The 14,102-nt window shown below is 42.8% G+C and overlaps 1 protein-coding gene across 3 annotated transcripts; it reads right to left on the bottom strand.

Moving 5' to 3' along the window:
* Positions 1 to 920: 920 nt before the first annotated feature.
* Ubb (ubiquitin B) lies at positions 921 to 2,861 on the bottom strand. Of its 3 annotated transcripts, none has more exons than XM_087192109.1 (2): positions 2,705 to 2,861; positions 921 to 1,739 (listed from the first exon to the last, which is right to left on the bottom strand). In XM_087192109.1, the coding sequence occupies exon 2, from the start codon at positions 1,731 to 1,733 to the stop codon at positions 1,044 to 1,046; it is 690 nt and encodes a 229-aa protein (XP_087048235.1). In that variant the 5' UTR covers positions 1,734 to 1,739; positions 2,705 to 2,861; the 3' UTR covers positions 921 to 1,043. The 3 variants fall into 3 exon arrangements, with proteins under 3 accessions (XP_087048235.1, XP_004870820.1, XP_087048236.1); XM_004870763.3 differs by having other exon boundaries at positions 2,377 to 2,739; XM_087192110.1 differs by lacking the exon at positions 2,705 to 2,861 and adding an exon at positions 2,116 to 2,183.
* Between the last annotated feature and the right edge of the window lie 11,241 nt (positions 2,862 to 14,102).

Genomic DNA, 14,102 nt, shown 5'->3' with positions numbered 1-14,102 from the left:
ACTACATGAAGTGCACTTGTTATGACATTTTATCTCCCTACCATCACCATGAGAAAACCCAGACTTTCCCCACTTTTTTTCCCCCCTTCCATGCTCTCTGCACATTACATTCATAGAATGGGCATATGCTACTCACGCATTTAATCCTAGTTCTCAGATTGCCATCATTTTGAGGCTAGTCTGGGCTCCATGGTGCATTTAAGGCCAGCCTGAAACAGTGAGACCCCCGTCTCAAAAAAACCCCCAAGGGCTGGGGGTTTAGCTCAACAGTGCTTCCACAGCCTCCCTCACAAGCACAAGGTCCCAAGTTCCATCCCTGGTACCAAAAAAAAAAAAGAACAAATTGAGAATTATGGGTATAGCTGTAGCAGAGCACTTTTGGCACACACAAAACAAGAAAACTTACATCAAGTTGCCTTAGATCTGAATATTTTATCATTTTAACTTGTGTGCTTCCCAATCTCTTCACCCAGCCTTCTTTCAAAAGGGACAGGGTTAAGGTTCTATTTTACTACCTACTAGAAACAGATAGACATTCCCAGAAGACTAAAAAGCAGTTTCAACTCAAAGTTCAGCTTGTCTATTTCTAAAAGACTCATTTTATTCCCTTTATCTTAAAAAAATCTGCATATTCTATTCATTTTTAATCAGTTGCACTTTGAACAGGCTATTGTAAACAATAAGTTCCCAGAACTCAACCAGACTTAGGTATATAGCCAGGTAACAATTTTCGGCAGATTACCTATCTCAAAGTCACATGCTTGCCTTGACAACGTTTTTTTTTTTTTTGGTATCAGGGATTGAAGTCAGGTCCTTGCGCTTGCGCAGCAGGCGGCGAAACCACTGAGCTAAATCCCCAGCCCCTTGACACCATTTTATTAAGTTTCCATTACTCTCCCCACAGTTTCACAATAGACACATTACCATGCAACAAAACCTTTATTAACATTTTGAACAGGTTCAGCTATTAATGAAACTGGTAATTTCTAAATTGGGGCCAATGGCTATAATGCAGACTACTGCCATCACTGGGCACCGAAAAACTAACAGCCACCCCTCAGACGGAGGACAAGGTGCAGAGTGGACTCCTTCTGGATATTGTAGTCAGAAAGAGTGCGGCCATCTTCCAGCTGCTTCCCTGCAAAGATGAGCCTCTGCTGGTCAGGAGGGATGCCTTCTTTATCCTGGATCTTGGCCTTCACATTCTCAATGGTATCACTAGGCTCCACCTCCAGGGTGATGGTCTTGCCAGTCAGGGTCTTCACAAAGATCTGCATCCCACCTCTCAGGCGCAGGACCAGGTGCAGAGTGGACTCTTTCTGGATATTGTAATCAGAAAGAGTGCGGCCATCTTCAAGCTGCTTGCCTGCAAAGATGAGCCTCTGCTGGTCGGGAGGGATGCCTTCTTTATCCTGGATCTTGGCCTTTACATTCTCAATGGTATCACTGGGTTCCACTTCCAGGGTGATGGTCTTGCCAGTCAGGGTCTTCACAAAGATCTGCATTCCACCTCTCAGGCGAAGGACCAGGTGCAGAGTAGACTCTTTCTGGATGTTGTAGTCAGAAAGAGTGCGGCCATCTTCAAGCTGTTTGCCTGCAAAGATGAGCCTCTGCTGGTCAGGAGGGATGCCTTCTTTATCCTGGATCTTGGCCTTCACATTCTCAATGGTATCACTGGGTTCCACTTCTAGGGTGATGGTCTTGCCAGTCAGGGTCTTCACGAAAATTTGCATTTTGACCTGTAATTAAAATGACAAGTACCGTTATTCTCTTAAAATGCTTTAAAACACATCTCTAAGTTCCTCCGATTTCCACTATACACACAGGATTTAAATTTAACAGCTAAAAAATCTTAAATCCTTTCTAATCTAGTATAGTTCAGGATGTTTATTTTTTCTAGTACCACACTTGCCAGGCAGGTGCTGTACAGCTGAGCTACATCTCCAGCCCTCCACCCTGCATTAATTTCTCCAAATCTAAGCCTGATGATAAAACAAAACCAAACGCACAAGACTTAGAACACAAAAATTCCCACTGAAAGAGATGAAATCGTTCCCTAAAATGAGTCACTATTAGAGATTTCCACAGATCACAGAAAACTCTCTCCGGCATTACCCCGCTTAAGTGAACCAGATGGAAACTCCATCAGTTAAGAGTCCGTTAGTCTCTAACCGCGCAGACCGGCTGGGCCGCTCCCCACCCCCACCCCCCGCCGCAAACAAGGCCCACTGTTCAGTAAAGTGCGTCACGTCACATTGCCCTCTCCCTCCCCCACTCTATCCCCTCGAGGCTCACCCAGCCCCAAGAAACCACCTCCTGAACCTCACTTAAGCCTCTTCTCCACTCTCTCCAGATCCTCAATGCCACAGCTCATACCTGTTATCGAGTGCAAAGACTCAGCAACGCAAATTGCCAGAAAAGCAGAGGAACACCAACAGCTTACTCGACAAAGCCACTCGTCACAACACCGCGAGTAGGCGGCCTGCAATTTATACAACGTCTGTTGCGTTACTTAGCACTTCTACGTAGCCGCGGTCTCCGTGCGCCGCTGAAAGTAGTTCACTCGGCTCCACCTCTCAGGACTTAGTTAGGTTTTTCAACTGACCCTCAACTCCTCACAGCCGAAACAGAGAATCCTAAAAGATTACATCCCTTCTCCTCCAGGCGTCCCATCTCTTCCTTTACAATAAAATGGAAAAATTACCGGGCGGATGAATCTGAGTTTAAGGAACCTTTCTCGAAATGTCTGGAAACTTCTTTGCGGCGCCGGCGCTGATTGGTGAGGCGTGTGCAGGTGAGGCAGGCGCTGAGTGGTGAGAGACTTGGCGGCTCCACTGTTGCTGGGCGGTGTTTTAGTGCTGTTGTTGCTGAGTAACTGACTGCGCGTGCGCCTCGTAGGCAGGCAGGCGAGAAGGATGAGTATTTCCGGCCGGAGGTGGAGGAGGGGGTCTTTCGTTCCCGCCTTCAGAACCCAATTTCTCAAAGTTCGGCGTTTTCTGGCCTTAGGCGAGAAAGTAGCCGGTTCCGCAGCGAATTCCTGCGGACCTATTTACAGGTGCAGAGGAGTTTGTCGATGTAGCCTGCAGTTGTTTTTTCCCCCAGTGTTAGCTGTGAGGCATAGCCCCCCTCCCCTTGTCTTAATAACGTGTGCCTCTCAAGTTTTTACTCTGGGTTATTGGAGGGTGTAGAATTTTAGTCACGCTTTTGTAGTCAGAATGCTTTAGCTGCTTTGTCTTACTGAACCCTCTTAACAGTCAGAGGACCGTCTAAATTCAGACTGTAGCTAGCTGGGCCCTCCGCGGGGACCTGGTGCCCTTGGGGAGGCTCCTCTGGAAAAGAGCGGCTCGGGCTCAAGGTGATGTGCTGGCTGGGCTTAGATCTGGCTCCGACAGTACCTACAAACTCTTCTTTCTCGTTGGTGTTTCTCCTAACGCTGGTGGGTAAAAGGAGAAATGTACGAAGGCAAAAAGCCGGTTCAAGAGATGAGCAATTTACCTACAACAGAATAACTACTATTCCCCCCACTCAGGTGCTTATTGTGCAAGCAAACCAAAAGTGTTAAAAGTGTTAAGCCGCTAGGACCACGCGATTGGTTTCCCTGCACCCTGGGCGTGGCTGTTTGGCCTGCAGGCAGATAATTTAGCTACGTGATACTGGGGTGTTTGGATCCGATCATGATTTTACGTGAAGTCACGGGGGTGGAGAATATGAATAAATAAAGAGCAAAATGTCTGGGGTTTTTTCATGTGATAACTTTCGAAATTAACATTAACAGCTTTGGTAGATTTCACTTAGAAAATATGACTAATTAAATTTTAACACTGAGCATATCAATAATTTGTGAATAAACACCTGGTTAACATCTAGATAGCTTTAATAACGATCTCTTGTCTACTGACAAGTAAATTGAAAGTTTCTCTAAGATAAATAAATCTAAATGACTTGGAGATAGTTTATAAACTTTTTTAAATGCTTTACAAGGGGCTGATTAATTTTTCATGAAGGTGAAGTGATTTTTCATTTTGTTAGCCTCAGTGTGGTCTTGTTTCACCAACCGGGCACTCCTTCTGAGTCATGCATGCTGCTCCGTAGATTGAGCTAGAATGCAGATCTCATGACTAATGTAGTGACATCACTGGGGCAGTTGCCAGAACTAAGTCATATTGATTACTGGTTTAATGTTTTGCCAAAGTAGGTCATTTGGTAACCTCCACACAACAGAATGTTTTCAAAAGGAAAATACTGACCCATACAATAAACAAGATGCTTTTTTTATATTTATAATACAATTTTTAGTAATAACATCATTTCTGGTAACAAACCGTAATATGTAACCAAAAATAGAACAATGAAATTCTTAAGATCAGGAATTTGGTAATCCAGTACAGTATTTGGCAGTGTGCTCCGTAAATGCTCAATGAATAAAATGCAGGGTTTTTTTTTTTTTTGGTACCGGGGATTGAACTTGGGTCCTTGCACTTGCGCAGCAGGCAGCAGAACCACTGAGCTAAATCCCTGGCCCTAAAATGAAGTTTTCCCTTTTGTTGAGCTGAAAAAAGTTGTGACAGCCTTAGGCATTAAAACACAAAGCAAAAAGAGATAATGTTTTAAATCTCCACAGGCAAATGGTTTTGGCTCCCTGTACATCTGAACAACAATCCTATCTGAGCTCTATTCCGATCGTTTGAAACTGAGGAGTTTTACTTGGCTCTTTTTTTTTTTTTGAGACACAAGGTGTTGCTATGTAGTTCAGGCTGGTCTTGAACTCACTGTGTACTCCAGGCTGTCCTCAAATTTATAGTGATCCTCCTGCCTCAGCTTCCCAAGTGCTGGGATTACATGCATGCACCACTGCACCCGGCTATATATAGTATAATTTTTTTTTTTTTTGGTACCGGGGATTGAACTCGGGTCCTTGTGCTTGCGTAGCAGGCGGCAAAACCACTGAGCTAAATCCCCAGCCCTATAGTATAATTCTTTTAAAAAAACAGTAAGTAGGGCCGGGGATTTAGCTCAGTGGTACAAGTGCCTGCCTCGCAAGCGCAAGGTCCCAAGTTCGATCCCTGGTACCAAAAAAAATAAAATAAAAAACAGTAAGTTTTCACACAATTTTGAATAAAAAAATTTGTATCTGTTTATCTTAGAGAAGATACTAAAGGCAGGAGTAAGAGGAGTACACAGAAATGCCTACCGTAAGGTGAAAATGATTACACTTGTGTTAAGTGTTGAGTGCTCATTTTTAGCATGCATTTCTTTTTTTGAGACAGTCTCACAGTGCAGTTCAGGCTGGTCTCGAACTCACTATATAGCCCAGGCTGGCCTCAACTCAGCGATCCTCCAGCCTCCCAAGTGCTGGGATCACAGGCGTGCACCACCAGGACCAGCTTATATTCTGCTATTTTTAAATTCATTTTTTTACCTAGAAAGCCAAGCCTGTTGGAGTTTCTTTTTAGGGTGATATAGTCCATTTATTTACTTTTTACACCAGAAGCCTTGTGAAGTCAGATTCTGTTTCATTCATGGGTGTCCAGAGCATTACCCAGAACAGAGTAGGCATTCAATTATGCTGGCTACCAGCTGTGAGAGGCTGCAGAGTACTCTGCAGCTGTGCCTGTGCACCCTGGGCTGCACTGGAAGGGGGATGCAGGCCCATTGATAGCCCAGGGTGTTCTGTACTAAATTGTTAATTTGTATCAAAAGTTAGACTTTAGTACAACAAATAAAGGTCAATTTCTGTAAAAACAAACAAAAAAACCAAATATGCTAGCTCCTTAACATACGTCCTCCCAGACCAGCCAACACTGTGCCTGGAGAAGATCTCCAACCCACAGATTTTTCCCTCAGAGGACATCATGGGGGAGCAGTGATCTTTTTTAGTGAGAAGTCAGCATCTTACTCCACGGAGACATTGGCTCTGGCCCCAGTAGCTATGGCCCTTCTCTAGCTCACTGGGAAGTGTTGCTGTGCTTCCCCAGCCTCCTCAGGTATAAAAAGAAAAGTGAAAACAGGATGGATATTTTAGGGGTGCCGTGGTGGGCTTTAAAGCACTCTGTCCATATGGATGGGGGCATAAAAACTCTTGGAGACCAATTAATTGAATGAATTATTGTGGGGTACAACAGCAAGACTGAGGGCAAGCTCTCAGAGTGTAAAAGGCCCATCTGCCCGGTTGATCCTAGAATAAAAAAACACAGAAGGACAATGTATTTCCAGAGGAAAAATAAATTTTACTGTTGTGAGGCTTTTGTTGTTTTCTAAATGAGACCAAACATTCATAGACATTGATTGAGGACTGAAATCTGAAAAGGTTATAGCCCTGAAGGGTACCAGAACATGCCACTCTGAAAAATGACTTGAACTAAAGGCCATTGAGAACCAGAAAACTGGGAAAAGCTCTAAAAACTGTACAAGTTCTCTGTAAAAGAAATTTATCTTTATAAGAGAAATCGACTTTTGCAAAAGTTGTGTTCCTCTCCAGTACCAGGAAGAGTAGTGCTTATGATAAGCACCAGCCAAATATTTCTAAGGCTTCAGGCAGCTACCATTACCTGTACTAACTCCAAAGTCTGTACAAGGTCTTTAGGTCTTTATAGAAACCCCTCCATGTTTTTCTGGTCATGCTTGTTTTCATTCATTTAGCACATTTACAAAGCACCTACTTACTACCTTTCAGGTACAGTTTAAGGCCCTGAGGACATAACAGTAAACAAGACAGAATTTCTGGTTCCTGGAGTTGACTTTCTAGTAAGGGAGGCAGAAAAAAAAAATCAAGTACTGTACGTATCAATATGTTAGATGCTATGGGAGGTATAAAGCAGTTGTTCCTTACCTCCTACTGTGTGACCCAGCTCCTAATGGGCCACAGACCAGTACCAGTCCGTGGCCCTGGGATTGGAGACCCCTGATATAACAAAAAACCTTAACAATCAGCAGCATGAAGCTCCTCGGCTGTGTTCCCGTTCCTGCCCACGGCACAGTGAGGTCCTGGGAGTGGCTTGGAGCCCCGCCTTCATCCAGTGCCTGCAAGGCCCAATTCCGTCGTCCCCACACCTTCTGGCTCTTCTGTTACCTGGTCCCACACTACAGAGGCACAGGGGATTATGCTTCACATAGTTAAATGTGATAGATTAATAACTACCACAAATTGTCATTTTTTAAACTGCGCTTGATGCTATGGTATTGCTGATTGTAACATTTAGCCTAACATGTTGTGATTGATCTAATCAGTTTTCCTTCCTGGTATAAGGAAAATAAAATATCCTCAGAGTCATTAGAGCCTCAAAACCTAAACACAAACCATATCTGGAAGACAACTCTGAAAAGCAATCATTCCACAAGGGTTTTAAACACAAGCAACAAAGATACCTGCATTAAGCAATTTTGAAATATCAACCCAGAAATTAAACCAAGGACAGTACCAAAAACAAAAATGAGAAGACATTTAAGCAAGGCACAAACGCAGGCTTCCATGCCACAAAAAGGAAATTCTGGGGGAAGTGAGGTGGAAAAGTTGGATAATCAACCACCTGGACACCCTGAACTGATAGCACAGGAAGTAACAGAACAGATACATGAGGCTCTAGAAAAATTCAAAGCAGAAATAATCTCCCAGATAAATACAGAGATGGTGAGTAGAGTGAAAGACATGATTAGAGGCTCTTGAACAGAAACAGATAAGAAAATAGATGAGATCAGAAACATGCTGGAAGCCCTGAATGCCCAGCATAAGAAAGAAATGGAAACCATGATCGCCCAACATAAGAAAGAAATGGAAGCCATGAAACAGATTCAAACAGATATTCAGGAGATTAAAAACTCCATTGAAAGCATGCAGAGCAGACTAAGAGAATCTAAAGACAGAATATCAGATATAGAAGACAGGATCGCAGTTAAGGACCATGAATACAGAGATTTCTTAAAGATAGTAAGGGACCATGAGAAATCAATCCAACAGCTGCTAGATGATGCAAAGAAGAATAACATAAGACTGATAGGAGTCCACAACAAAACAGGAGAAAGTACAATTGACATAAAAAGACTGTTCACAGAAGTAATAGTAGAAAACTTCCCAGACAGAGGTGGAGAATTGGACACACAGATAAGTGAGGCATATAGAACTCCACCCAGCCACGATCAAAAAAAATCTACACCTAGACATATAATAGTCAAGATCCCAGAAACCCAACAGAAGAACAAAATTCTACAGGCAATTAGAGAAAAGAAACAAATCACCTACAAAGGAAAGCCCATCAGAATCATGGCAGATTTCTCAACACAAACCCTCAAATCAAGGAGAGCCTGGGGTGAAGTATTTCAAGCCCTAAAAGAAAATAACTTCCAACCTAGACTGTTGTATCCAGCAAAATTATCTTTCAAAATCGATGGGGAAATTAGATACTTCCACGACAAAGAACACCTGAGAAATTTCATGAACACCAAACCAGCACTCCAAACAATTTTATGCAATATCCTAGAAAAAGACAATGAAGGTCACAACTCCATGAAGGCCAACAGAGAGAAGACACCACGCAAGGTAAGGCACTAAAGGGAAAGGGGGAAAAATAAGAAAAGAGCCAACAACAGTGAAACATCATGGCAAGAATGAGTCAATATCTCTCAATTATAACTATCAATGTTTTTTTGTTTTGTTTTGGTACCGGGATCGAACTCAGGTCCTTGCACTTGCATAGCAGGCCCCGAAACCACTCAGCTAAACCCACCCAACTATCAATGTTAATGGCCTCAATTCACCAATCAAAAGAAACAGACTGACAAAATGGATTAAGAAGCAAACCCCAGCAATATGCTGTATACAAGAAACACACCTAACTCAAAAGGAAATTCATAGACTGAAAGTAAAAGGATGGAAAACAGTTCTCCATGTGACAGGAACCCAGAAAAAAGCAGGGGTGGCGATCTTATTTGCAGACAAAGTAGATTTCAAACCAAAACTAATTAAGAGAGACAAAGATGGTCATTACATCCTTGTGAAGGGAACAATCCAAGAGGAAGAGATGACAATCCTAAATATATATGCACCAAATACGAATGCCCCCAACTATACAAAACAAATATTAATGGACATGAAAAACCAAATAAACAATAACATAATTGTAGTGGGGGACCTCAATACCCCTCTATCACAAATAGATCATCTAGGAAAAAAATTAACAATGAAATTCTAGAACTGAAAAAAACTAACAATCCAAGAAATATGCTGTAGTTCTTTTAGGTAATATGGCCGCATCTCTGAAAGTGTGGTTATTTAAGCAAGTACCTGCTTAAAGTAAGGATGCCTGTCATGCAGAAAAGATGTGTGGAGGGGTAAGGGTTTTCCAGTAAAAGCCACAGTGGGAGAGTACTTAGCAGTTCAAAGTGAATAGCAGAGGATTGTGTGGAACCAAGAACAGTGGGAGATGAGTTGGGGTGGAGGATGTTTGGGTCATGTGTGGATTGGTCTATAGATGATGGCATGGATTTTATTCTAATAGTGATGGGAAGCTCCCTTGTCTGTCTTGTTTATTCATTATATCTCCAGGACCATGAACAGTACCTAGCACATAGGTAATAGTGTTTTGCAAATGATCTATAGATTTAATGCATCTTCAATTAAAGTTCCAACTGAATATCATAGAGCTTTTATTTTTTTCAGTGCTAGCAATGAAACCTAAGGACATTCTACCATTGAGCTATAACCCCCAGCCCTTATTTTTTATTTTGCTAAATTGCTCAGATTGGCCTTAAACTTTTGTGATCCTCCTGCCTCAACCTCCCAAGCTGCTAGGATTACAGGAGTGTGCCCATGCCCAGTTCATGTGGAATTTGTTTTTTGCGGGGTGGGGGGTATTGAATGAAATAATTTTTTTTTTTGGTACTGGGGAAAAACTTGAATAAGTCTTTTTTTTTTTTTGGTACTGGGGATCGAACTCGGGACCTTGAGCTTGCAAGGCAAGCAGCGGAACCACTGAGCTAAATCCCCGGCCCTGAAATAGTTTATTAATGTATTTACATAATTTATAATTTTTAAGCAATAGTGTCATAAATATAGACTACAACTTTACATATGCTAAGCAACTTGTTTTCCCCACCAAAATCCTTGGGTTAAATTTAAAAAATGATAGCATATTACTTCCTTTACTTTCTTTTTCTCTTCCTCTTTTTTATGCTAGTCAGTTTAGAACATATGTAGTTCAATTTATTCGAGGCAGCTTCTCTCTACCAACACCGTGTTCACAGAGCTTATTTAAAGAGGTGCCAATAATGGGTTTGATGTCACATACATGACAGAGTCAGAAGCAAACCCAAGGTGTGGTGGATAGCTGCTGCTGTGGTGTCAGCTAGTGGTGGCAGAGATGTAAGTGTTTCCATCCATCCTATAAATAACCCATTTTATTTTTAAATAATAACTTGCAAATTTCTACCACATTTTTTTCTATCACAATTTAAATGATGCAACTCCCTCTAACAGTGGCAATGGAAAACCAAGGAAATGGATAATCTCCACAGTCTTTTTTCCCCCTCACAAACCATGAAAGTACTAATTTTCCCTTTACAAATGTTATATATAAAATCTTGATTACGAAAGTACTCAGCAATTTAATCCTACCATCCATACAATTAGCCAATGATGTAGTCCCTTTGTACACCAGAGAATCTTGACACAAGTCTGCAGACTGAAATACACTGCTGCAGTCTTCAAAGAGAACAGAACTGGTCAATTTCTGTGAGTCCTTTTTGTATGAAGAAGACTCAAGAACAGCAGCAGGGCCCACAGCCCTCCTGCCAACTTCCAGGCTCACCTACTTCATCAAGTCTGAGAGGCTGAGGCTCATCAACAGCAGTTTCACTTTGGCTCTGGATGGTGGTCTTCCGAGTTTGAAGCCCTTATCACCAGATGGCAGGTTGGCATCACTGGACAGAATTCTTCAAATAATTTATAAAGAGTTCATTTATGTTTATTGCATTTTTTGCACTAATCTCTGCAAAAATCGAATGAATGGAGTCAGCGTAGTCCTTAGCATCTCTTTTCATGACTTCTCTGACATCCATAAGATCACATTTATTTCCTGCAATGGCAACTACAATATTAGGTGGGCCATGCTGTCGAAGCTCCTTTACCCAGTTCTTTTTTTTTTTTTTTTTACCCAGTTCTTTAATGTTGAAAATGTCTTTTCTTATGTAATATCATAAACAATTATAGCTGCAGCCGATCCTCATCCTCGGTAGTACATTGGTGCTAAGGTGCACAATCGTTCTTGTCCAGCTGTATCCCAGATTAGGAATTTATGTAGCTCATTCTGGTACTGCAGTCGGTCATAAAAGATGCCCCTATTGTTGGGTTGAGGTTCAGATTAAAATTGTCTTCCACAGGCCCGGGATTTAGCTCAGTGACACTGTGCCTGCCTCGCAAGGGCAAGGTCCTGAATTCAGTCCCCAGTACCAAAAAAAAAAAGTTGTCTTCCGCAAATCGCCACACAATACTCGATTTACCCACATGGGTATCCCCCAGCAGACACACTTTGAGTTTCCTCAGAGCCATGGCTGGGGAGCCAGGAGCACGGAGCCGCCTCCGCCCTAAATTGAGGAGGGAGAGGCCTGGCATAGCACTAGCATCCCCAGAGCCGCGGCCGCAACCGCACCCGCACCCGCACCACCCAGCCCCAGCCATAGGGCGCACGGAAGCGGTGTCCGCCTGTCCACTGGTCGTCCACCCAGCCTGTCCCTCTCCACCCGCCCAGAGTTGCCTCAGCAGCTGGTTCTCCTGGCCTCACGGGGGCAGTAGCTGCCACCATCTTGGGATCCCCGCCGGGTCATATGTGTAATTTGAAAAGTAAATTTAAAATTTATATGGATGTGCAGGACCAAGAGCAATCAAGAAAGTATTAAAGAATCAAGATACCAATACCTTATTGGATTATAAAGTTATGAGTTGAAACAATCTTGTTGGCTTAGTGGTAATGGAACTGATAATATTATTTAAGCTCTAAATATACATTATGGGTATTAATATAACAATAAAGAGTTTTTAAGAATCACTTGCTGCTATGAGGAAGTAGACTGAGGGGAGAGGAAAGGACATTCTGGGGAGTCCAGTGGATGTGGGAAGAAGTTTAGGCCATCAGAGGTAATGGCCAGCCGGCCATTAGGGTCATTGGCCAGCCTTCCAGCCTTGTCAGGAGCTCTGCCACTTGCTAGCTGTGTGACTCTGGGTGTTACCTACTAACCATCAGTTTGTCCGTCAGGAAAACAGGAACAGCAGTACTGCCTTCTTGATGTGAGGATTGTTAGACAGAACATGCATAATACCTGGTCCTTAGCACTCCAGACCACCACATGGGGCTCCACAGGAAGAAGGGACTTCTTTTTTGTCCTGGGGATTGAAACCAGGGCCTTGTGCATGCTTGGCAAACACTCTATCTCTGAGGAACACCCCCAGCCCTTCTTCTTGAAAAAGGGTCTCACTACCTTGCGATCCTTCTCCCTCAGCCTCTGGAGTAGTTGGAATTACAAGTGTGTGCCACAGTGCCCAGCTAAGAATGTCTTTTTCTGGGGCTGGGAATGAAGCTCAGTGGTACAGTGTCTGCCTAGCAAGCATGAGTCCCTGAGTTTGATTCCCAGTACCAAAAAAAAAAAAAAAAAAAAAGAGAAAGTCTTTTTCTAATTAACTCAGAAGCACTGACAAAGATTATTAGCTTGACCAAACTCCTGTCAGTCTCTTGAACTGTACTTTTTAAATAAAATCCAACTTCAGGAAAAGAACCCCACTAAGTCAGTTTACCTAGAATCTTCCATCCTTGGTATCTGATCAGGTTCCTCATCTTCACCATCCGCCAGGTGATGTCTGGTCAACCTGGCCTGTCCATCAAGATTCCTGCTAGGCTCATTTAGCCAGGATCTTCCTCACATTTTGTTTCATCCTAGTAATTTTCCATCGACTGACTCTTGCCCTGCTTCTTGGTTATTCATTTCTACTTGTCCGTGCTGTACTTAGAGTTGAGCATAATTTCTGTCCCTAACTGTAAGACACAGGTATCCTTCTGATGGTGGTGCGTGCCTGTAGTCCCAGCACCCCGGAGGCCGAGGCAGGAGGACTGCCACAAATTGGAGGCTACATAGTGAGTTCAAGGCCAGCCTGAAGTACATAGTGAGACCCTGTCTCAAAAACAAAACAAACAAAAAACAAATGCCTTTGAGCTAGGCATGGTAGCATGTAATCTCAGCACTTTGGGAGGCTGAGGCAGAAGGATAACAAATTTTGGCATTGTCTGGGCAACTTAGAAACTTAGTGAGACACTGTCTTAAAAGAAAAAAGGGCTGGGGTTGTATGTAAGCCCTGGATTCAATCCTCAGTACTGCAAAAATGAACAAACGAAAAAACCAAGAATGTTTGAATTTTTTTTAAACAGCATCGGTCAGCTTGTCCTGTGTCTGCTTGTGGTTGTGTCTGTCTTCTTTTCCTGTCCCGAAGGTTAATGGTTTCCCTGCAGATGTTCAGATACTATATTTATCACTGGCAGTTTGATAGGAAGGTTGTAAGTATTAGGATAAATAATATGATGAAGGAAGGAATAAGGCCTGTTACATGAGCTGAGAGATTCAGGTGTTGTGACTGAGAGAGGGTGGCCCTGAGAGTCCACTCTAACCTCTGCCAGTCTTTTCCCCTTGCATGTGGTATGTGTGTGTGTGTTGGGATACCTCTCAAATCCAAGGTACAAAATGGCCCACCTTAACTGCATTAACTGCCTGTCTGGTCTGTATGACACAGGGCTCCTGCCCCCAAGCGGCCCTGACGGATTCTGCACACTCCCAGGGGCTAAACACAGTTCTGTCTCAAGGAGTCTTGAGCACATAACATTCATTTCAAACATGGACAAATCATATTTGAAGACTACTTTGCTCATGAGAATACCATTAACTTTCTTATAATTTTATATTTCTATCATCCTGTTCTCCAAAATAGGAATTTACAGAACAGTGCTTTAGAGAAAAACAGATCAACACCCCATCCTATGTTTAGATGCCATTTTCATAGGATCCTGAACAGATTTGCCAGGGCTTTTTCTTTTATCTTGTCAGAGCTGAATGTTGCATTGTTTCACCTT

This window comes from Heterocephalus glaber, unplaced genomic scaffold, assembly GCF_053883595.1.
Source record: "Heterocephalus glaber isolate CG9 unplaced genomic scaffold, H.glaber_assembly_v1.0 deba00001565, whole genome shotgun sequence".
NCBI lineage: Eukaryota > Metazoa > Chordata > Mammalia > Rodentia > Bathyergidae > Heterocephalus > Heterocephalus glaber.
Note: the sequence above shows the minus strand (reverse complement) of the source record. Positions and strands in the feature narration are given on the sequence as shown.

What these genes read in the sequence shown, in the direction of transcription:
- Ubb (XM_087192109.1), bottom strand. Translation starts at nt 1,733, where the DNA reads ATGCAAATTTTCGTGAAGACCCTGACTGGCAAGACCATCACCCTAGAA.